This window comes from Jatropha curcas, chromosome 10 (genome assembly GCF_041381405.1).
Source record: "Jatropha curcas cultivar XTBG-Jc1 chromosome 10, XTBG_Jcur_1.0, whole genome shotgun sequence".
In the NCBI taxonomy this organism is placed as follows: Eukaryota; Viridiplantae; Streptophyta; class Magnoliopsida; order Malpighiales; family Euphorbiaceae; genus Jatropha; species Jatropha curcas.
The window spans coordinates 2,625,311-2,647,683 of record NC_143160.1 but is presented as its reverse complement, the minus strand read 5'-3'; the positions used below and the strand labels follow the sequence as shown (position 1 = coordinate 2,647,683).

Here is a 22,373-nt window from a genome sequence, read left to right as displayed (position 1 = left end):
GATTAAACGGTTTAACCTATGGATTGGTAAATAATATTTGGCTTATTGACGTGACTTTTCCCATTATCATTAAATTTGTAATTTTATACCTGCACATAAAATCTATGATTTGATTCTTTTTTTTCATAAAAAAATAAAAAATATTAAATTATTTTATTTGATAGTACTAGTAAATTAGATTAGATTGGAAAATCATATTTTCTGTTTTCCAATAGAGATAGAGAATGTAGCTTAAGACAAGTATTAGTTTGTGTTTGAATATATGATCTTTATTCAGCTAATTCAAACCTAAGTTTTAAAACCCATGGTTAAGATCGCCAATGGCATGCGTTGACACTAATCAAATTGAAGATCAATGAATCAAATGGTCCAGATTTCTTACCAAAATATAATATATGGTCCAGATTGATAAGTAGGTAAGCAGAAGCTATCCACTGGATAGAAGTCACTTTCCATTGTCACTTAAAAAATGAACCAACCATGTCATATTTAATTCTTTAATACCAGCCATAAACTATAAATTAATTCCTAAAAATGTTCAACATAATAATTAAACATTACATTTCCAGTGGGAAAGCGAGTTAATTTAACAAAATACTATCAACAAGCACTAGAAAACATCCGCCAGGTTATTGTGTGCTTCTGACGAAGAAGATCCATCTTTTTATTTTTCAATTTATTAATATTACAATACAATCGATATTCTTGACTTACTCAGCTGCATTTTGTCTTCACTGTAAGACTTCTTCTCTCTCTCGCCATATTTCTTTTGCTCTTACAATTTCAGTATAATTTGGTTAATCCTGCAATTTTATTTCTTGGACAGAAAATAAAAAATGAAATGGAAATGTTTCTGTTGTGTCTTCCCCAAAGAAGCACAACCCACGATGATCAGGTATATGCCTTCAACAAATTCTAGCGGAAGTTTTTGTTTGTTTCTTCTTTTTTTTCTTTTTTTTTTTTTTTTTTCTTACACTCTTTGATTTTATGTTTGCAGTTCAAGTAACGAAAAGGATTATCCATGGGAGAGATACACCCTCAAAGAGCTTCTTCATGCAACCAATAATTTTCATAATGATAATAAAATTGGAGAAGGTGGATTTGGAAGTGTTTATTGGGGTCGAACAAGTAAAGGCGATGAGGCAATCATGTCTAATCTTTTTTTTATCTCTCTCATTTTCTCCTGCTCTGTTAATTAATTTCTTGAACCAAAGAAGCTTTTATTGCATGTAGATAGCGGTGAAACGACTCAAGGCGATGACTGCAAAGGCGGAGATGGAATTTGCAGTAGAAGTAGAGATACTTGGGAGAGTACGGCACAAGAACTTATTAGGTTTAAGAGGATTTTACGCAGGCGGCGACGAAAGACTTATAGTCTATGATTATATGCCTAATCATAGCTTAATCACTCATTTACATGGCCAACTCGCTTCAGATTGTTTGCTGGATTGGACCAAAAGAATCAAAATTGCCATTGGCTCAGCTGAAGGATTAGCGTAAGTAAAAAAGATTAATAATTTCCCTTAATCTTTTGGCAAATAAATTACTGCTTTTTATATTAAAATCTTTTTGAAATTTAATTATCGTTTTAGGTACTTGCACCATAAGGCTAATCCTCATATAATCCATAGAGACATAAAGGCCAGCAACGTTCTTTTAGATAAAGAATTTAAAGCAAAAGTTGCAGATTTTGGATTTGCAAAGCTAATACCAGACGGTGTTACTCATTTGACCACAAGAGTAAAAGGAACTCTTGGCTATTTAGCTCCTGAATATGCCATGTGGGGAAAAGTTTCTGAAAGTTGTGATGTATATAGCTACGGAATTTTACTACTAGAAATCATTAGCGCCAAGAAACCATTAGAGAAACTTCCTGGAGGCATTAAGCGAGATATTGTCCAATGGGTCACACCATATGTTCAAAAAGGAGCACTTAATCACATTGCTGATCCTAAATTAAGAGGTAAATATGATTTAGCTCAGCTTAAATCATCCATTATAGTCGCTATGAGATGCACTGATAGCAATCCTGAGAATAGGCCTACCATGTTAGAGGTTGTAGATTGGCTTAAGGGTGGATTCACAAGAAGGACAAAAGAGGTTTCTTATTTGCAAGATGACCAAGAAAACAACGATGATGACACAGATTACGATGATCATGAAGGATTAGGAATGAAAAATTTCGATGTGCGAAGAAAAAAATAGGTAATGTCGAAATCAAAATGGATATTTAATTTTTAGGGTTTTTTATTATTATTTATTCAATGTAATCTTGAATTTGATCAAGACGTTCCTGTTGAGTATTTTCATAAGTGATTGTAAATAAACATCCAAGTTGGAAAGAAACAATGTGATTTGGGCATCTCTATTTGTCTGTTTCTTCCTTTGATTGTATTTTATAATTTATTAGCAACTTTATCTCTGCAAGCTACATGTTTAAGACGGTGTCAATTGCTTTCATTTCAACAGAGCGCTGATGTTATTAAATAACAATATTAAAATCTAAAATATGAAGACAGCCAAAAAGTGATAATGATATCAACTTGATTTATCAATTTATATATTCATTCATATCTTTTTCTTTTTAAAAAAAAAAAATTTTGAAGAATGAAAGGATGTCAGGCCCAGTAAGAGCAAAAATGGGCCTTGTCTGTACATAATGTTAATGGACTGAACAGGGGCGGATATTACCCAAGTTTTTTTCCAAATTTTATATGTTTTTTAAAATATCCTTATTAGCCCAAATTTGTGCTTTCAATTTATTTTTTTATTTTTAAATTTAGAAAATTGCAATATAAAAAATAGTCCTTGACAGAGTAGTCTGGTGGTGTGAAAAAAGGGAACTTTAAGTGCAAAGTGCATGGAAGGGTCCATGATTTTGACAATGCAGGGTCTGGAGTAGTTGGTTATGAGTGTTGTGTAGAATCATATGTTGGTCACCATCCATCACTCTCAATTCCTAAAAAGTAAAACATGACCCCCCACTATCCAGTACAACAACCCCACTATATCCGTATTACCCAAATTTAATCTGCAAACAAATCATATATTCATCCACCCCTTTTTTTTTCAAACCTCAATCCGACAGGCCATTGAATTTCAGCAAAAAAATGTTCCCCCGATTATGGGTTGTTCTTAATTTATGTTTATACATATTAATATTCCGGCGTAGAAAGGTGTCCCTCTTGATGGCATTTATTTCGGTGGAACTATTTCTATCCTATACCTAATAACATTCCAATTCTAGAATTTAGAGTGTTCCAATTTGTGGATCCATCAAGTTTTAAATGAAAAAAAAAATGTATATAAAAGATGAAAGATGTACGTTTTTAATATTATATCGTGGCAAGAAACCAAGCGTGAAGTCCAAATTTACATCATGCATGCCCATGATAGGCTTTTACCAGTGGAAATCAGGCTATTTATGGAGGCTAGCTAGTCTTGGAATGCATGTGAAGGTTGCTGCAATGAATTTAAAATTATGAATAGCCATGGCGAATAATAAAAATGAGACAAAATAATGGCCAATCCTATTATGTTGGGCAAAGTCATTGATATATAAAAGAATGGTTAATTGCCAGAATAACTCCAGCAACAGCCTTTACTATCCCAAATCCCGAAGTGCATGTTTTTATAGTAAAAAGGGAAGCAAACCTACAAGATATAATATTCAATTTTGTTTTATTGTTATTTTCCTAAGGCGCCCTACGAATTGGGGAGAGCTTCTTTCTTTTCTTTTCTCAGATCACTTTCTTCATTGACAGACAAGAAAAGCAGTTCCAATATCTGCTAAAAGGTAAGATGATAATGGTATTTGCATGTGTACTCTCGTTTTGATTGGAAACCATTTAACCACTTACGAATCCAAGAAAAAGGGTGCATGTGATGTGATTCAATTTCAATTCATTTCAATTGCGACTAATATAATAATTTACTAATTTAGGTTTAAAGTTATTGGAGATTATTTAAATTTAAATTTTATATCAATGATTAAATTGATTTATTTATTTTGTGAACGACTAAAAATTGAGAATAGAGTTAGCTGAACAAGCTAGCTATTATAAATATAGAATAGAAGGTAGGTGAAAAGGAAACCAGCCGGCCTATAAGGGTAGGATTTAGAAGTAGAGAGGGTTATGAGCTGCCATTTACTTGTCATTCTGTGTCTCCATGGCTAAACACCTAATTAACGGTTTGCGAAATTAAAGACATCACTGAAATGGTTTTCTTTTTGGAAAATAATTTTAAAAAATAATAATAAGAGAGGTTTATTAGTAATATAATAATTATGGGTAGGCATGATGATCCAGCTTGATAGTTGCAGCCTTGCAGTTGCAGGAGCACAAAGAAGAGAAGGGTGGAATTGGAAGCCATGAATAGCAACCACGGAGAAGATTATCGAAATTGTTCTTCATCCACTCTACTCTGATAAAATGTCAGGGATGGATTTATATAATAAAATTTGTAATTGAGATCCAGCTGCCAATTGGCCATATACACTCCACGAAGAAAGTCAATAAACTGAAAAGCATCCATTTTTATTCATTCGTCTTGAGACATTGCGTGCATGGAAAATTCTTTTTCAATTTGCAAAAGGCCATATTTAACTTCGGCTCGTATTCCAAAGAATCAAATAAAATCAGGATTTATATTTTTTTTTTTCCAATTATATTCTAAAAATGAATTGTGGTAAGCACTCATAATGACTTTGATCAAGAGTTGAATTTTTTTTTTTAAAATTATATTATGGAATTTTTAATAACTTGAAATAATTGTTAAAAACAAGTTAAAGTAAAAGAAATACAGTGAGAGGAAGCAAAGATACGTATGCTTATTCTTTCTATTGAGAAATAAGGGAAAAATACAAATTATGAGTCTTAAAAATAGTAAATTAAAATTTAAGGTTTAGGATTTTTGGATTTAGAGACTAAGAATTAAGATTTAGTGTTTAGAATCCAGAGTTTTGAGATGATTTAGAGTTAAGAATTTAGATTTTAGGATTTAGAGTTCATGACATACAATCTTAGAATTTAAAGTTTAGGACGTGGAATTTAGTGTAATTTTATTGTTTTCATTTAAAGGATCATGTAAATGATAGGAGCCTACCGTCAACACCTACCCTAAAAACAAAAGGAAAGAAAGAAGGAAAATGAAAAATATATATATAGGTGAATCTGAAAATGGAACCACCAATTAGAATCCCGATTACCACTGAATAAGCTGATAATTATATTTTAATGATTAATTTTCTATTGATTAGAGTTGAAATTCCCATCCGTTAGTCTGAAATATTTCATTATTATTACAAAAATAGTAAAATTCAATTTTAAGCAATCAATTTAGTTGATCTTTTCCTTTTTTTTTTTTTTTTAGGACGCGAGAAATAAGATTTATCAATTTTAATTAGGTCTTTTTCATTTATAAAGATTTTAGTAATTGAATGAATACTATAAAAGAAAATTGTTATAAAATTTGTCATCATGTTACAATAGAACTTTTATTATTTGCTTTTTGATATTGAGAAATAGCAGTGTAGTTGCCACTTTGTTGGTTGCTCGAAGATTAATGTTTTTTTTTTAAAAAAAAGAAAAAGATAAGGAAGCGGAAAATAAAAGAAGAAAAAAAATAAATAATTATTTTAAACAATTCTTTACTAGTATAAATAAATTTTATAAAATTTATTAGAAATTATAAATTTATATTCAATATAAATAAAAAAAAAAAGAGTCATTTCCCCATAAAAGCAGTAAATTGTATGAAATTTAACATGATTAAATTAAAGTTCATTATTCATAAATGTAATTCATTCTTTATATTTATTTTTATGAAGGATGGATTATATATATAACTTGGTTAATCAAAAGCAAAGCAAATAAAAACAAAGAAAAAATTTGTTATTTTTTCCTGGATATATATATTTAATAAAATAAATTTTTCATTTGCTGATAAAAAAAATAAAAACAAAGAAAAAACCATCTGAGGTGTTTTCCGTGCAAAATTCCCCAAATTTCAGATTTCTGTCTGTAATTTGTTATTTTGTTTCTTTATCAGTTGTAGCATACATATATATATGTATATACACACATCAGTAATTGCAAAGGAGAAGAAAATAACAAAGTAAGTGATTAAAGAAGTTGAAATCTGACAGAAAGCACAGTATAATTACAAATTGGTCACTAGACGGCATTTTATCTGACAAGTGACAACAGATAAATATATGGAGGAAGAAGAAGAAGAAAAGAAAAAGGCAAAAAATGGTGGAAAAATGAAGAAGAAGAAGTTACCAAAAATCGCAGAACAATGAAATGAATGATGTTAGAACAAGAATTTGAAGAAAACATGCAAAGAGGACAGAGACATTAAATTTCGAGAGACAGAAAGGACGAGAGGAGAGGAGAGGAGAGGAGAGGAGAGGAGATGAGATGAGCTACGGGCGAAAAGTTAGTTGTGTAGACCTGTTGTTGTCTTTTTACTTTAGCACTTACATTTACTTGCTTATATTTATTACTCACTTATTCTACTGCATGTCTTTCCTTCTTTAATTATTTCCTTGCTTTTCCAGACACGAACTCCATCAACAGTAAATCAACATCCCAAACTCTTTTTACTGTTGTCCTATTCATTCTATTCTCTCTGAGTGAAATCAATGAATTTAAGGTTAATGGTATCGAAAATGTTATATTTTATATTACAATTTCTTATGATTAAAATTTGTATATATATATATATAGTTACATGCTTATTCGATGTGATGATTTCTTAATTTCTCAATACCTGTCTAATAATCAATTTGGTTAAACTAAATAAATAAAAAAGAGAGTATCTGCCTCATGAATATTTTTTTTCTTTACGAAATAAAATAGCTATAAAAAAGAAAAATAATGAAGGAAATAAAATTTAATTTATTTTTCACCCAGTCTATATATTTGGGATCTCTCCAATTTAGAGAGATAATCAACAAAGGATTAATAAGAATTTTACTATTTTCTCGAAATTACCAATATACCTCCAAATTTCCAAAAAATGTCAATTTTTAATTATTATTAATTTACAAAAATATCTTATTTTCTTTGAAGTTTTATTTTTTTCTAAATAAAGGAAAATATAATTTATTTTCTTTTATTCTTTTTATTCAAACAAAATGAAATATAATCATAGAAAGAAAATTAACAATTTCTCATTATTTTTCTTAATTATTTTCTTTTTTTCATTATTTTTTATTTTCCCATTTTCTAAAAAAGCCATTATATGAATCAAACAATAATTTTTTTGGATTTTGATTCTCTAAAATGTTAGTGTTCAAAAAGTTAGAGAAAGATGATTATATTAATATTGAATTTTTTTTTTTTTGAAAGGAATAGAAATTACAATTGAAGATGAAAACTAGGATAAGGACGCGTAATCCTTGTCAATGCAGGAGCATTAGAGTTGGCTTGTTTTCGAAAATGTGCAATATTAATATTGAGATTTTTAAAAATTTTAATATTCTATGCAACATTTATATACATTGTAAATTACATAAATAATCACCTAACTATCTCTCATGTTCTTTTAAGCATACCATACGATAAGTAAAAAGTCAAATGAAAATGGAAGAAAAAGAGCGAAAAAGTGAAGGGAAGGAGAGAGCAGGCAAATGGAAGAAACAAAATAGGCCAAAGACAAGGCACTAAGGCAGAGAGAGGCATCGATTCGATGCGTCCACGTCTTAGACTCTGCAACTAAAATACGTTCCTCTGAGCTCTCTTTCACACACACACACACACACTCCCCCCCTCCCTTACTCGTCGCGGGAACTCTTTCTTTTTTTCTTTTTCTTTTTAATTTTATTTTTCTCTGTTCCCAAACAACACAGCAACCCCATTTAATGCCCTAAAAAAAAAGCAATCTTAGTAGTAATTTTATAGAGCCGCGCTTCTCAGTACCAAGTACAATCATGACCACTTCTAATCATGCATATATACACCAGTTGTTTCCTCTTTCTTCTTGTTTATTTATTTTCTTTTATTACCTCTCTTTCTCCACTTCATTACTTGTCAAAATCACACATCAAATTAGTAATGTGTGGTTGCATTAACTGATTAATAATCAACTGAAGGGTCTTAGTCAATGGCAGCTCCACAATCCCGTCTTTTTCTGTTTCTTCTTTTCTTTCTTTCCTTTCCCTGCTATGATTTTCCCACTCCTATTTTCTTTCTTTTCCTTTTTACTCACCCCAAAGACCTCTCTTTTGAGGGTTTTAGCAATAAAAACTAGAACTTTCAACTAAGTTGGTTCTATAAGAATGGTGCTTGTTCTTCTTGTTGCGGTTTTAGTCTAAATCTCTCTACTGAGTTCCCTTCTTTTCTGGGCCCATTACAGATGGGCGATAACAAAGGAGAAGCTGCCAAGAAACAAACTCAACAATCACAACAGCAGAAACTTTCATCTCCTCCCTTAAAAGACTCACTTGACGATTCACCAGAAGCTAGACCACACCATCACCAACAGCCACCGCCACCGCCACCGTCTGTTGTCGTTACTGGACCTCCTTTCATTTCTTCTACTCTTTATGTTCCAATTGGTGCAACTTCCTCTCCTTTTGAACAACAATTTGAGACTGTAAACTCTAAAAGACCCAGATATGCTACTGCACAATGGAAACTTTTGCCTTCTCCATCCCAGCAACAAACACAGACTCCCAATCCCATGGCTGCTACGGTTAATATTGTTGCCGCGGAATCAAGCCCGACAGGCCCATCGCCGACCACGAATCCTACTTCTACTACTAACCCGCAAACTCAACAACTTCACGCTACAGCAGCTTCCTCTTCGGATACGGCGTCGTCTCCTACACACTCCCCTCTCACTTCTCCCTCTGCTGGTCAAGAGCCGATCAAACCAGAAGGCCAGCAACTTCACCATCAGCTTAGAAAAGGGAAATTCGTGAGTCCAGTTTGGAGACCAAATGAGATGTTGTGGTTAGCCAGAGCGTGGAGGGTTCAATACCAAGGTGGGTATGATGGTTATGGTTCTTCTTCAAGAACTGACCATGCAGAGACTGCTCAAACGGCCGGCCTTGACATTACGGTCCAATCGACAAGAGGAAAAACAAGAGCTGATAAAGATAGAGAAGTGGCAGAATTCTTGCAAAGGCATGGGATAAATAGAGATGCAAAAACGGCGGGTACAAAATGGGATAACATGCTAGGCGAGTTTAGAAAGGTGTATGAATGGGAGAGAGGCATTGCAAGAGATCAAGGAGGGAGAAGTTATTTTAGGCTCTCTCCTTATGAAAAGAAAGAACGTAAATTGCCTGCTTCTTTTGACGAGCAAGTGTTTGAAGAATTGTCGCAATTTATGGGTGCTCGCATGCGAACTTCTCAAAGCAGAGGACCGTCTATTATTGGTTCCGGTGATGATGGTAGAACTCCTCTTGGGCCAGCTAGAGCTCTCCCACCGCCTCCTCCTCTCAAAGAAGATGACTTCTGCCTTTCAGGTGAAGAAAATTCAATTCCTCTTTACGTTTGTTCTAACGTTATCTTTGAAGATTGAAACTTATAATATCCTTTCTTGCAGCAAGATCAAAGCAACTGGTCATGGCAAGCGGAGGTGAAGCTTACTTTCATTGTAATAGAGGGAGTTTATTAGGGCTTGAATCTTCAATGGATGTTGCTGCTGGTACTTCATCTTCAAAAGAGCTTCGTCGAATTGGTAAAATAAGGATGACTTGGGAAGAATCAGTTAGTTTATGGGCTGAGGAAGGAGAACACAGTAGAGGGAGAATAAGGCTTCAAGGGTCAAGCTTTTTAAATGCAGATGAGCTTACTTTCTTTGACGACTCCATGGTAGCTTGCACCATGGAAGCTTTTGAAGACGGTTTTCTAAAAGGTTTTTCAGTTGATAGGTTCGTTTCTGGACAACAAGTAAAAGTCTTTGGCAGAAGAAAGTCCTCTTCATCACCTTATGCTTCGTCTTCTGGTAGAAATGTCTTTGTCTCAACACCTAACAATTCTTAAAACAACAGTCTAGAAATGCACATCTCACAGTTTTCTATTTGTACCAGGTTTCACTGAAAGGGTTCAGCTTCCCTCAACAGAACCCTCAATAAGATGTGAGTTTACTATCATGGCTTATGAATCCAACCGATTTTTCCCATTTTCATGTATTGATTATTTATTGTTAGTAATTGGGAAATTATCTATACGTCGGATATTTTCTATTTATGAGTTGTATGCATGTGTTAATGTTTTGAGCCTAATAATAATAATGTGTGTTTGAACAGCAAATCCTCCATGGGAAAATCAAGACCCAAGTGAATATTACGTGGGTTGTCTTCGAGTGCCACCAACTACACTTCCAAGCTTATTTGAACTCTCATGGTATTTACAAGAACCACCACCTGAAGAATTTCGCTTCCCACTTAGAAGAGATGTCTACAGAGATTTACCACAAGGCAAAGAACAATTTTTCACTACTACTGCTGAACCGTTAGATTGTAGAGGCATCTCTTTTGATATTTTAAGCTCAGTTATCAGAAATAACCCTAGCATCAGCAATGCCTCCAGTAGAGATTCTTTCATTGGCCTTTGGGATGATTGCATAAATCGGGTTGTGTCTAAGTTTTGTTCTGCAGAAGTTGTTTTTATAAGAAAATCTTCTTCCTCATCACTGGTGGATACATTACAAGATCAGTGGCCAAACTTGACTGGATTTGTTAGAAATTTATGTTTATGGAGAGGAGAGGAAACTGACCAATTGAGAGAAGGTCAAGTTGATCCTTCTTCTTCTATTGTGGAGAAGCTTCTATGGACTTATATGGATATCCCGTACATTTTGGGATATTTTGCAGTTGGCTTCTTGGTAACGTTTTGCGCTTTGTCCCGATCACAAGATCGCATAATCCGTACTGATCTTTTTACATTAGACCTGTCTTCCCCAGCTGAAAGACTCAAAGCCCTAGTCCCATGTTACAGAATAGCTGGGTTACTGCCATTACTAGCTGAACGTTGCTTCAACTGTATTAACAATGGCGTTTTTAAGCAGTTAACTTTCAGCGATTTCGAAAGAGTGGATTTGGGTAATGGAAATGTTATTGAGATGACACCAAGCACTGTCACGAGATTCTTCACCAACAGAAGAAAATTTGCAGCAGTCAAAGAAATATACGATTGTCTAGACCAGAGAATCCCACATGCAGAATTCATATTCCGATCACTGGAGAAAGATTTGGCATTGGTGTTTAAGCCTCGAGGGGTAAAATTTAAGCCAACAAATTGCGACCAACTCGTGGAGGCATTAAAATACGTGACCAAAGCTTTGGTAGCATTGCACGACTTATCTTTCATGCATAGAGACCTGAGTTGGGATAAGGTAATGAGAAGGAGCGACAGGGATAATGAGTGGTTTGTATGTGGGTTTGAGGAGGCAGTGGGTGCACCACAAATATATCCACATGAAATAGGGGAAGCACGTGGCAGGCACGCTCCGGAGATGGGAAGGGGATTGCATGGGGTGAAAGTAGACGTGTGGGGTGTCGGTCATTTGGTGAAGACGTGTGTATTGGGTCCAAATGGTGTGCCTAAGATGCTTAGAGAGTTGCAGAATAGGTGCTTAGATCAGAACCCAGAACTGAGACCCACCGCCGCCGACTGCTACCACCACCTGTTGCAGCTGCAGTCGTCTCTGCAATCATCTTCCTCTGGGGGACCCTATTGAATTGACTGATGGGTATTAAATTAATAACTATATATACTAGCTTTGGTTGCTTTGGGGTTCTTTTATTATTTTTGAGCAGTTTTTGATACCTTAAAAATTGAATGAGAGGTTGAAAAGTTTCGTTTCAAGAAAAAAATTGGCGGCTGCAACCGAAGGGTGGCTTCTGCCTTCTGGGTTGCAACAGTTAGTCGCTTTCTATCCCATCAAATCTGAAAGTTTTACTTTAATTTTAAATTTTGTTGCATCAAAATGTAAACTGACGCAGAAACAGTGTTTTTCAGTTTTCCTGATCAGTAATTTTTCTCTGATATGGTGTAAATGTCTCTCTGTAATGTCATTGGTGATTGATTTGGATCACTTCTGTTAGACAATTAAGCTACAACCCTACACATAGCAACAAATTTTCATTCTCCATAAAAGTAACTCTGTTGGGGCATGCTTAATTTCCTTAAATTTCTTGGTTTATTATTAATTTAACCGCTTAAATCTATTTGATCACTTGTGATGTAAGTTTGAGTTTCAATTACTAGTGGAAGTGTTGGTGAAACGTTGTGCTTAAAGAGTTTGTTAAAACAGTTGTTGGACAAGTTGCAGGAGCTGGCGGGAGTTTGGTTGATTAGCTGAATCATCTAGAATTGTTGTAATCTCAGCATAAATAGGATTTCTGTTGTAATTGATAATCATTCTGCTATATCTCGAGAAATATACAATCACACTTTCTCTCTGGTTCATCTTCTTTTTTCTATGTTCTTCGTTTCTTGTTCTTTGTGAAGTTCAGAATCACTTTCTTAATCTCATTGAATGTATCAATGAGCCTCAAATGTTTGGTGATCAGAATCTTAAACTCATTGAATAATAAAATACATTCTTCCACTTAAAAATACATGTTAATTATGTGCACCACAAGCTACATGTGTGAGGAGCGGGTTGTCATTGTTTTAAAAATCTCCAAGTTGAATACTCTTATATTGTGCAATTTTTAATTTATTTATTTTGAAAATTATTTTAATAATTTATTATTTAATTACAATATATTTAAAATTTTTTATAACTTTGAAAGATTGAGAGTGCTTATCCTAAATTAAAAAGTACTTAGAAAATTTAAATTACTCTCAAGAATTTTTTTTAAGAACAATTATTTTTTCAAAATATATTTATGTAAAAAGAAATATAATGTGCTAATTTGAATTCATATGTTGTAAAAGTTTATTTTATATTTGAATAAAGATTTTATTTAATTTTATTTAAGTTCTATTGTTTCATTTCCAAACTTTACAAAGTTATATGATTTCAATACATTCATTAAATGATATGTTTCTTATATTTAAGGATTTTTTTTTTTTTTTTTTTTGTTGGGGGGGATGTAATGAAAAAATGATTTATTATATTTTAAAGGGAAGTGAAATAAAGTGGTGAAACACCAGAAATTGTTTTAGTATGTACACAAAAATATTTAGAATTCAATTACTCTTGAAATTGTGTCAAAGTGTATATTTGGTTTTTAAGCTGAATGAAAATTTGTAATAGCACCTAAAAGTAAAAAGGAAAAATAGTTTTTTACTGGACAAAATGATCAATTAAAGAGAACTCCTTCATTAATATTTCTCCATGTTAAGAAATGAATAATCATATGATTTTGTAGTTATATTTTTTGAACAAATAAAAATGGTAATTCAGCATTAGTAAATATTCTTTATTTCTAGTTTATGTGAAGAGATTATGTATGCAGACTTCTTCCTAATTTTAGAAAAATTCTATATTTTTAACTCGAATCCAAAATTTCCGAGTCATAAAACAATTAGTGAACGAATGTTAACAACAAATTTTATTTTAACAATTCTTGTGTTATTAATCCATGAGTCTAATCAGTGATAAATAATTAGTCAAGATATAGAACTATCAATTATACTGGTGGGCTTCAAATATTTCCTGGTAAGTTTTTAATGTCAAAATTTGAGAGTTGACAATGAAAAAATAAGGACAACTCTTCACGCAAAGTCACCGTTGGTAGTTTACTTACTAGCTCAGAACAATAATGTTTGTTGGAAAGATATGCCATTTTACAATCAATAGCGTTCCTTCCCAACGTATGGTCTCTCTCAGTTCTGTAATTTTCTCTCTATTTCCCCTCTCTTTCTCTCATTTTCTCCCTATTTCTCAGTTACGATTCCATGTTTCCAAACAAGCAAAATGCTCCAGACCTACGCAAGGGAAACTGTTTTTACTATGCCATTTTTCTTAAGCTTTGCGGCTCGAATCAATAACTCCTGTTGGAGGGAAAGAAGAGGCATATATTTATATACATGTGCACTTAGTGGTATATATGTTATGTTTTGATGTGCAAAATATTTTTAATGACCCTCTAGATATGCAAAATATATTAATAAGGTTTCACATTATCTTTTTTTAAGTAAAGAATGAAGAATGTTGTATTTATATTAAAAAAATTATAATAATTTGATATAAAAATAAAAATGTAAAACATATAAAATAAACAATTTGCTTGAATCTCTTTCAATAATCTCCAATTATATATGTATTTTTTGAATATTGGGGAAAAGGAGATTTGAACCTAGATTTATTGTCAGGTCATATATGCACTAACCACTGGACTATATCGTAATATGCATCTAATTTCATTAATTTTACTGCAGTGTACAATTTTTGCATATGGAGAAGAGAAGGAAGGATTTTGCAAACATTGTACAGTGGGCCCTCCGTTTCCATTACGGCATCACTGCCTAAAACAAGTCTTCCTATTGTTTGAGAGAGAGTGGACCTGAATGGGCTTCATATGTAAGGCCTTTTTGTCCTCCTCTGCATTTATCATGATAGAAATAAAATCGGACATTGGGCTGGTCCCGAAGATAATTCCTTTGTTTAAAACTTCAAACAACCTTTTCATTGGGTTGGATCCAATTTTATAATATTTGAATTCAATTTAATAAAAAAAAATATTTATATTCACAGTCGCTCCACAATTAATCTGATGGGATCAGATTAAAATGAATATAATAGTTAAATAAGAGTTTATTTTTAAAAATAATAAAAAAAAAAAATCAAATTGGATTTGAATATTTTTGAAACGCATGGACACTTCCATATTTATATGATTTATTTATAATCATATAGAATAACTAATGGAAGGGATAAAATGTTGATGCCTCTAGAAGTTTGGCCAGAGTAGTATAGTTTACATGAAGTCTTATACCAAACGAATTTTCTATGGTACAAACGTCATATGTTGAATTTGATTTTACATTGATTGCCCACCTAACCACAATTCAATAAATTATTCAAATTCCAACCTCAAAATAATTAATTTATTGCTCATGAAACAAAAAGTATTGATGGTAGTTAGACTCAAATTAATTTAATATTTTTTTATATAAACATTTGATTTAATAATTGTAATTGGCTATAACTGTTTTTGATTATGTATTAGTATGAATTTTGATGATTAGTGATTAGAAATTAAAAAATAATGTTTTAAAAAATGTAATCATAAGTATTTTATATCAATTGGTGTCTTAAACAACAATTGCTGTTCACGTCATTTCTCCGTCGATAAATATTAGCTACCTAAATTAATAGGATTAATAAGATGATATTTCTCATTCATAATGAGAACCAACAACCTTCAAATTTAATTCTAAATTTTTGGAATTAAGTGTCTTTGACGCTATTGCCAACAGATGGTTCCTTCTATTTTAGATCTATACTAAATAACAATATAATTGTATTGTATAATATGTCAGTCTCTTCTCAATCCAAAAAAAAAAAAAAAGAAAGAAATAATTTTATTTCATAAAGGAAGTGCATTCACTGCAATAATTTTATTTTTTTTATTTATTCAAACCGCTTGAGGATTGATTTTAAGATTTTTCTCCCACTATTTCACTCATATAAAAGGACTATAAAGGGCATTTTCAGAATTTAATATATAGAAATTTTAAAAATGCTATTTAAGGTTATCAAAGTTTTAAATTCATTAATAGAAAAAAAAATTCAAGTCTTGCCAGCTTGCTGGTCCAAAAGCGCCAGTATCACTCTGTGCATATATATACAGAGATAGAAAGATTTGCAGTTCTGCATAAACTTTAATATTATACATATATAGCAATTAAATATGGCAGAAAGCAAAACCGCTCCTATTCCTTCATCTGATTATCAACCTCTGATCGTTTCTAACCCTGATGGCACCTATACTCGTCTTCTCCACTTCCCAAGCGTCCCTGCCACACCAGATCCCAACACCACCACCTCTCCGGTCCTCACCAAGGACATACCTATTAACCCTACTCGCCAAACCTGGCTACGAATATATCTTCCACGGCGAGCACTCCACTCTTCCTCCGGCAACAAACTTCCTCTCGTATTTTACTATCATGGTGGTGCCTTTGTTTTCTTTAGTGCAGCTTCAAATTTAGCCCATGATTTTTGCTTGACCATGACTGCACAACTCGATGCAGTGGTGATATCCGTTGAGTACCGATTAGCGCCGGAAAACCGTCTTCCGGCGGCGTATGAGGATGCTATGGAAGCGCTGCACTGTATCAAAAGCAGCCAAGAAAACTGGTTGACGGAGTATACTGATTTATCCAACTGTTTTCTCATGGGCAGTAGCGCAGGCGGTAACATTGCATACCATGCAGTGTTACGAGCAAGCGAGCAAGTTCAGAAACTAGATCCTTTGAAGATCAAGGGGTTGGTACTCCATCATCCATATTTTGGTGGGAAAGAGAGAACCGGGTCGGAGCTGAAAATGGCGAAAGACCCGATTTTACCTTTGCCTGGAAGTGACTTCATGTGGGAATTATCGTTGCCAGTGGGTGCAGATAGAGATCACGAGTACAGTAATCCAATGGCTGGGAATTGGTCGAGGATGTGTGAATGTATTCGGGGAGTGGGTGTGCGGGTCCTGGTGACGGGTTGTTATGGAGATCCGTTGATTGACCGTCAAATGGAATTCGCGAAACTGTTAGAGGAGAATGAGGTGGGGACTGTTGCCCACTTCACTGAAGGTTGTCATACGGTGGAGTTAGTTGATTCGCTTAAAGCTGACTCACTTTTTCTGGTTATAAAAAAATTTATGTCTGATTAATGTAAAAAGTGGAAAAAGAAATTGATGTTTTACTTACCGTTACCCTCTTACTTTTTACCTAAATAAAACAAAGGATGTGGCCTCTCACGGCCGGACAACTCACTCTTTAAATAATATTTATCATTTTTATATTGATGATAATTTTAAAGTGGAAAGGTCTCAAATTTTATATCTATTAAGGAAAGTAAGAAGTACAGTCGGATCAGATATTTTACGATTATTGATAATAATATTAAATCAATATTATTAAATTAAATAAAACCAAAATGTGACTTCAGCAGTCTTAGATTATCATTTGTAATAATATTATTCCGCGTTCATTTGAACATAATTCCCTCAGGGAGGTCTCCTGCTTAATGAAGCCCAGAAAGGCTTGAAGCATTTTCTATTTGGGCCTAACCCAATGCCTGATTTCTAATTGGACGAGATTTCATGGTGTAGAAATGCTTGAATTGTGGTGATGAAAGATTTTATGTTGTCTTCAGTGGGTGAGCTGTAGAAAGTGGCAACAGGGAGAATCCAAATAAATCGTTTCTATGAATAATTAATAATGAAAGTGAAAGTTGTAGCAGTGGAATATCAAATCAATATTTATATATAAAAGTAAAAAAAATATAAAATTGTTGTTGGTAACATAGAAATATATTAATAATGAATAACCCTAAGAGGGCAACAACAAAAAAATCTTAGTTCTAACTTAATCTGTTTTTATTTTTAAATTAATTTTAATAATGACTAATCCATAAAGGCATTAAATGAATAGTAAACATATAATCAATAAATTATGTATAACACATGATTCAATTTATTAACTCTTAAATGTTTACTAAATATTTAAAACCAAAACAAATGAACAATTATATATAATTATTAGAAGTTTGATTGATTTAATGAGAATAATAAATTAATGAATATAATTTTACTATTAACCTTTTTTTTTAAAAAATTTACAAGTTACATTTTTTTTTTATTTTGCTTATTAACGCTAATCACGTCACATCTATGCTATTTTATATTTGCTTATTTTTTAATTCTTCCCAAGTCAAACTCTGTCCCCTGAAAGCGATAACAATGAGAGATCCTAAGGGTTGGACTTGGATGCTTCATCTATTAATTAATAAATAGCATCTCTAATACTTAATTCTTCGAAAGGTCAATTTGAAGCGCGAAGTAATGATGTATACAAGAAGAAGGGAAGAGTTGTTATAATTCACACGGTAATAAGTTTGTAAGAATCCATAGATAGACGACAATGACAACACAAACTCCTCCATCAAATCCGATCACCGATCCCTACAAGTACCTCCGTATCGTCCTGGCCCCTGATGGCACCATTACTCGCTTGCCAGAAATTCCAAGCCTAAACCTCTCATCAGCCGACTCTGCTTCTGATTCCCACCCAATTCCTATTCTCACCAAAGATCTCACCATCAACCAATCAAAAAAAACATGGGCACGTATATTCCTACCCAGGCAAACGCTGGATCCTTCCTTCCACGCCAAACTTCCTCTCATAGTTTGGTTCCGTGGAGGAGGGTTCATTCTCTACAGTGCAGCTTCAGCCCTTTTTCAACATTCCTGCGCAACTATGGCTATTCAACTGTCTGCTGTTCTTGTCTCCATTGAGTACCGTCTCGCACCCGAGCACCGTCTCCCTGCAGCTTACGAGGACGCTGTTGAGGCGGTGCACTGGATTAAAACCGCTCCAGATGAGTGGTTAACAGATTTTGCTGATCTCAACAATTGTTTTCTTATGGGGGGTAGTGCCGGCGCTAATATAGCTTACCATGCTGGACTAAAACTGGCGGCGACAATCGATGATCATGATCTACATCCTTTAGAGATCAAAGGGTTGATATTGCATCAACCTTTCATCGGTAGGTGCAAGAGGACTGAATCGGAGTTGAGAATGGTTAGTGATCCCCATCTACCGCTTTGTTGTGCTGATCTGATGTGGAAGTTGGCTTTGCCAATTGGAGCTGACCGTGATCATGAATATTGCAATCCGACAGTAGAGGGTGGTTCAAATGCGTTGACGAAGATGAAGGAGTTAGGGTGGAGAATATTGGTAGATTGGGGTGATAAAGACCCACTGATGGACCGTCAACAGGAATTCGTGAAGATGCTGCAAGAGAAGGGTTTACAAGTGGTAAGCCAATTTTCGGAGGGACATTGTCATGGGATAGAGCTTGTTGATCTCTCCAAATGCAACGCCCTGTATTCTGCCTACAAATCTTTCATATCTTCGTCACTGCTTCCTTAGTCAGTGATGCGCACCGTTTTGGCAGTTTCTTCTCTTTCCTTTGCAAGAAAGTTGAGCCTTAAAGATTATTGAGGGCCCTGCTTGAAGGTTTGGTTTGTGTATATGATTGTAACTGCTTACATCAATTTGATTAAATAATTTACATGAGTTTGCGCTCTAGATATTATCATTGCACGTTTAAATTCCTTCCAGCTAGTGTCCATGAAGTTATTTATTGTAAAATTATAGGTTATTTCAATTCTACTCCAACTACATTTTGACCATAAGCTATATGGATTTGTCTCAATTTAATGTAATATTATCTTATTGGAAAGTAATATTAATTTTTATGATAAAAATTTGTAGGTAAGTTTAAGATATTTGATATTTTTTTCTCATAATAATTTTTTATAGTTTATATAGTCACTTAAAAATCATAAATTTTATAAAATTTTACATTAAACAATATAATATATATTACAAAAGTTATGAGCTGTTTTCTAACATTTAATATGCAAATGTCTAGTTATATAATACATCACAATTACAAAGGTGGATCCAATCAACACTGAATGGCACTTAAAACTTTTTTTTTCCAACTTAATGTGATATTTTAATAATTTTCTAACTCTACTGCCACTGAATTTTTACAAATACCATTATTCTTGAAAATCATTTAAAATTATATAACTATTATTTAATTTGATTAGTTTAAGAAAGGAATTAAAATAAATCGAAATTGATGAACTTGCAAGTCAAATTATTTATATTCTTAATTGTTATTTCTACGACTAAACTAGTAAGTATTTAACTAATGAAAATGAAAATGAAAATTTTTAAATTGACTTAAAATTTTGATGAAATGTATAAAAAAATATAAAACTATTTAAACCAATTTAAGTAGAATAGAATAGAATAAATATAATATATAATTTTCAAATAAAAACAAATATAAGTAGAAGAATGAGATATAATATGACAAACAAAAATAGATAAACATTTAATTAAATTTTAAGGTTAAGATTTTAATTTATACATTTCATCATAAGAAAAAAAAAATCTATTATCATTTTCTTCAAATTATCTTCTCCGTCAATTAGAAAATTCTCACATTAATTTAGAACATTATTTTTTCAATTAAGTGCATAAATAATTTAGGATGATTATATATTTCTTTAATTTTTTTTAACTTTCAAAAAAAAATCTCTTTTATAAACCCCTCAATAAAAGAATAAATAAATAAATGAGTCTAGTTTATATGAAGAGAGTCTTATCTTAAATATCCTAAATTGTGATCTAATAGAAATTTACAACCATCTATGAGTGGAAAATTAAGTATTCATAAATTTTTGAAAAGGGAAATTAAGTGTTTTATTTTATAATGAAGACATAAAACACCACTAGAATTCTATACAATTACCTCCATGTATATTGAAATAAACAAACTTACCCCTAGCTAGAGAACCCCCAATCACAAATAAGAAAAAAAAATTTTTTTTCATTTGTCATCTTTCAAATTCTTTACATCAAGTGGCAAATGCTTGCCCCATCGTCACATGAACATTCATAGTACAGTAAGATATGAGGAATTTAGCAACCCAGGGTGCTGAAAAAAGGGAGGATAAGTAAGAAATATGTGGATATTAAGGTTTTGAAGAAGATAAGATAAGATAAGATACGATGAGGAGTGAATTTATATATATGCTTTTTCGTTTTTGGTTATAAAAATATAAATTATTTCCTTTAACAAGTATAGTTTTATTATGAGTATATATATAGTTGATGGATAGAATATTTACTAATTTCAACAAGAGGTTCTATTACAAGTCATTGTCATGAATGACTGCAACTCCATCACGCAGCAAAGAAACAAAGGATCTAATTAAGAAAACAACTATGCAAGTTCAAAACAGTAGTTCTAAATTCTTCTTGACTTGGTGAAACAATGGCAGAAGATGGAAACGCACAAGTACCTCAACAGTTGAACTTCCAACCGGAGATTCTTCAACAAGGGAACCCACAAGGAGGAGATAACGGGATAGTCCAACAGCAAGATCAAGCTGAAGGAGGCGAAAATTTCCAAACAGAAAATGTTCAAGGAGACTACCCTCCATCAGATTCCATCACCGATCCCTACAAGTACCTCCGTATCATCCCGGCCTCTGACGGCACCATTACTCGCTTGCCGGAAATTCCAATTCCAAACCTCTTATCTGCATCTGATTCACACCCAATGCCCATTCTCACCAAAGACCTCACCATCAACCAATCAAATGAAACATGGGCCCGTATATTCCTACCCAAGCAAACACAAGACCATTCCTTCCACACCAAACTTCCACTCATAGTTTGGTTCCATGGAGGAGGGTTCATCCTCTTCAGTCCAGTTTCAACCTTTTATCAAGATTTCTGCGCAATTATGGCTATTCAACTATCTGCTGTTGTTGTCTCTATTAAGTACCGCCTCGCACCCGAGCACCGCCTCCCTGCAGCCTACGAGGACGCTGTGGAGGCGGTGCGCTGGATTAAAACCATTCCAGATGAGTGGTTAAGAGACTCTGCTGATCTCAACAACTGTTTTCTTATGGGGAGTAGTGCCGGCGCTAATATAGCTTACCATGCTGGACTAAAGCTGGCGGCGACAATGGATGATCATTATCTGCAGCCTTTAAAGATCAGAGGGTTGATATTGCATCAACCTTTCTTCGGTGGGTCCAGGAGGATTGAATCGGAGTTGAGAATGGTTAATGATCCCCATCTGCCGCTTTGTTGTGCTGATCTGATGTGGAAGTTGGCTTTGCGAATTGGAGCTGACCGTGATCATGAATATTGCAATCCGACAGTAGAGGGTGGTTCAAATGCGTTGACGAAGATGAAGGAGTTAGGGTGGAGAATATTGGTTGATTGGGGTGATAAAGACCCACTGATGGACCGTCATGAGGAATTCGTGAACATGCTGCAAGAGAAGGGTATACAAGTGGTAAGCCAATTTTTTAAGGGACATTGCCATGGGATAGAGCTTGTTGATCCCTCCAAATGCAACGCCCTGAATTCTGCCTACAAATCTTTCATTTCATGTTCTCTTAATATTGAAAGAAATTTTTTTTAAAAAAAAATGTTATTTTCTTCCTTCTAGTAAGAAAGTTGAGCTTTAAATATTACGAAGCCCATCAAAAGCAGGGCCGAGTTTGGACTGAGCTTCATAACCACATGTATTAATTATTATCCGTCTCAAAAATTAAAAAAAACATAGAATGGTACTATTAATTTGATATTTATTTAGGTAATTTTAGTAGATGTCATATTTTTGAAACTATGCTTAGAGATTGT

General features: G+C 33.3%; 5 protein-coding genes across 5 annotated transcripts; all 5 read left to right on the top strand.

The window, feature by feature from the left end:
• Positions 1 to 776: 776 nt before the first annotated feature.
• LOC105648859 (PTI1-like tyrosine-protein kinase At3g15890) lies at positions 777 to 2,362 on the top strand. The gene is made up of 4 exons (XM_089715583.1): positions 777 to 895; positions 998 to 1,142; positions 1,234 to 1,496; positions 1,593 to 2,362. The coding sequence occupies exons 1-4, from the start codon at positions 837 to 839 to the stop codon at positions 2,203 to 2,205; spliced, it is 1,080 nt and encodes a 359-aa protein (XP_089571709.1). The 5' UTR covers positions 777 to 836; the 3' UTR covers positions 2,206 to 2,362.
• A 5,529-nt stretch (positions 2,363 to 7,891) lies between these two features.
• LOC105648546 (Protein kinase superfamily protein) lies at positions 7,892 to 12,428 on the top strand. Its single transcript, XM_012234966.4, has 4 exons — positions 7,892 to 9,478; positions 9,559 to 9,960; positions 10,046 to 10,093; positions 10,265 to 12,428. The coding sequence occupies exons 1-4, from the start codon at positions 8,362 to 8,364 to the stop codon at positions 11,695 to 11,697; spliced, it is 3,000 nt and encodes a 999-aa protein (XP_012090356.2). The 5' UTR covers positions 7,892 to 8,361; the 3' UTR covers positions 11,698 to 12,428.
• Positions 12,429 to 15,718: 3,290 nt separating this feature from the next.
• LOC105648545 (carboxylesterase 1) lies at positions 15,719 to 16,949 on the top strand. Its single transcript, XM_012234965.4, has one exon. It carries the CDS (start codon positions 15,827 to 15,829, stop codon positions 16,799 to 16,801), a length of 975 nt encoding a protein of 324 aa, XP_012090355.1. The 5' UTR covers positions 15,719 to 15,826; the 3' UTR covers positions 16,802 to 16,949.
• A 925-nt stretch (positions 16,950 to 17,874) lies between these two features.
• On the top strand, positions 17,875 to 19,350 carry LOC105648542 (carboxylesterase 1). The gene has a single exon (XM_089726682.1). The coding sequence runs from the start codon at positions 18,054 to 18,056 to the stop codon at positions 19,062 to 19,064; it is 1,011 nt and encodes a 336-aa protein (XP_089582808.1). The 5' UTR covers positions 17,875 to 18,053; the 3' UTR covers positions 19,065 to 19,350.
• Positions 19,351 to 20,783: 1,433 nt separating this feature from the next.
• On the top strand, positions 20,784 to 22,321 carry LOC105648541 (carboxylesterase 1). The gene has a single exon (XM_012234963.4). It carries the CDS (start codon positions 20,989 to 20,991, stop codon positions 22,150 to 22,152), a length of 1,164 nt encoding a protein of 387 aa, XP_012090353.1. The 5' UTR covers positions 20,784 to 20,988; the 3' UTR covers positions 22,153 to 22,321.
• The last annotated feature ends 52 nt before the right edge of the window (positions 22,322 to 22,373 follow it).

Coding starts and splice junctions, on each gene's coding strand:
- LOC105648546 (XM_012234966.4), top strand. CDS start 8,362: ATGGGCGATAACAAAGGAGAAGCTGCCAAGAAACAAACTCAACAATCA. Junction 9,479..9,558: donor AGATGACTTCTGCCTTTCAG/GTGAAGAAAATT, acceptor CCTTTCTTGCAG/CAAGATCAAAGCAACTGGTC. Junction 9,961..10,045: donor ACCTTATGCTTCGTCTTCTG/GTAGAAATGTCT, acceptor TATTTGTACCAG/GTTTCACTGAAAGGGTTCAG.
- LOC105648542 (XM_089726682.1), top strand. CDS start 18,054: ATGACAACACAAACTCCTCCATCAAATCCGATCACCGATCCCTACAAG.
- LOC105648541 (XM_012234963.4), top strand. CDS start 20,989: ATGGCAGAAGATGGAAACGCACAAGTACCTCAACAGTTGAACTTCCAA.
- LOC105648545 (XM_012234965.4), top strand. CDS start 15,827: ATGGCAGAAAGCAAAACCGCTCCTATTCCTTCATCTGATTATCAACCT.
- LOC105648859 (XM_089715583.1), top strand. CDS start 837: ATGAAATGGAAATGTTTCTGTTGTGTCTTCCCCAAAGAAGCACAACCC. Junction 896..997: donor GCACAACCCACGATGATCAG/GTATATGCCTTC, acceptor TTATGTTTGCAG/TTCAAGTAACGAAAAGGATT. Junction 1,143..1,233: donor GAACAAGTAAAGGCGATGAG/GCAATCATGTCT, acceptor TATTGCATGTAG/ATAGCGGTGAAACGACTCAA.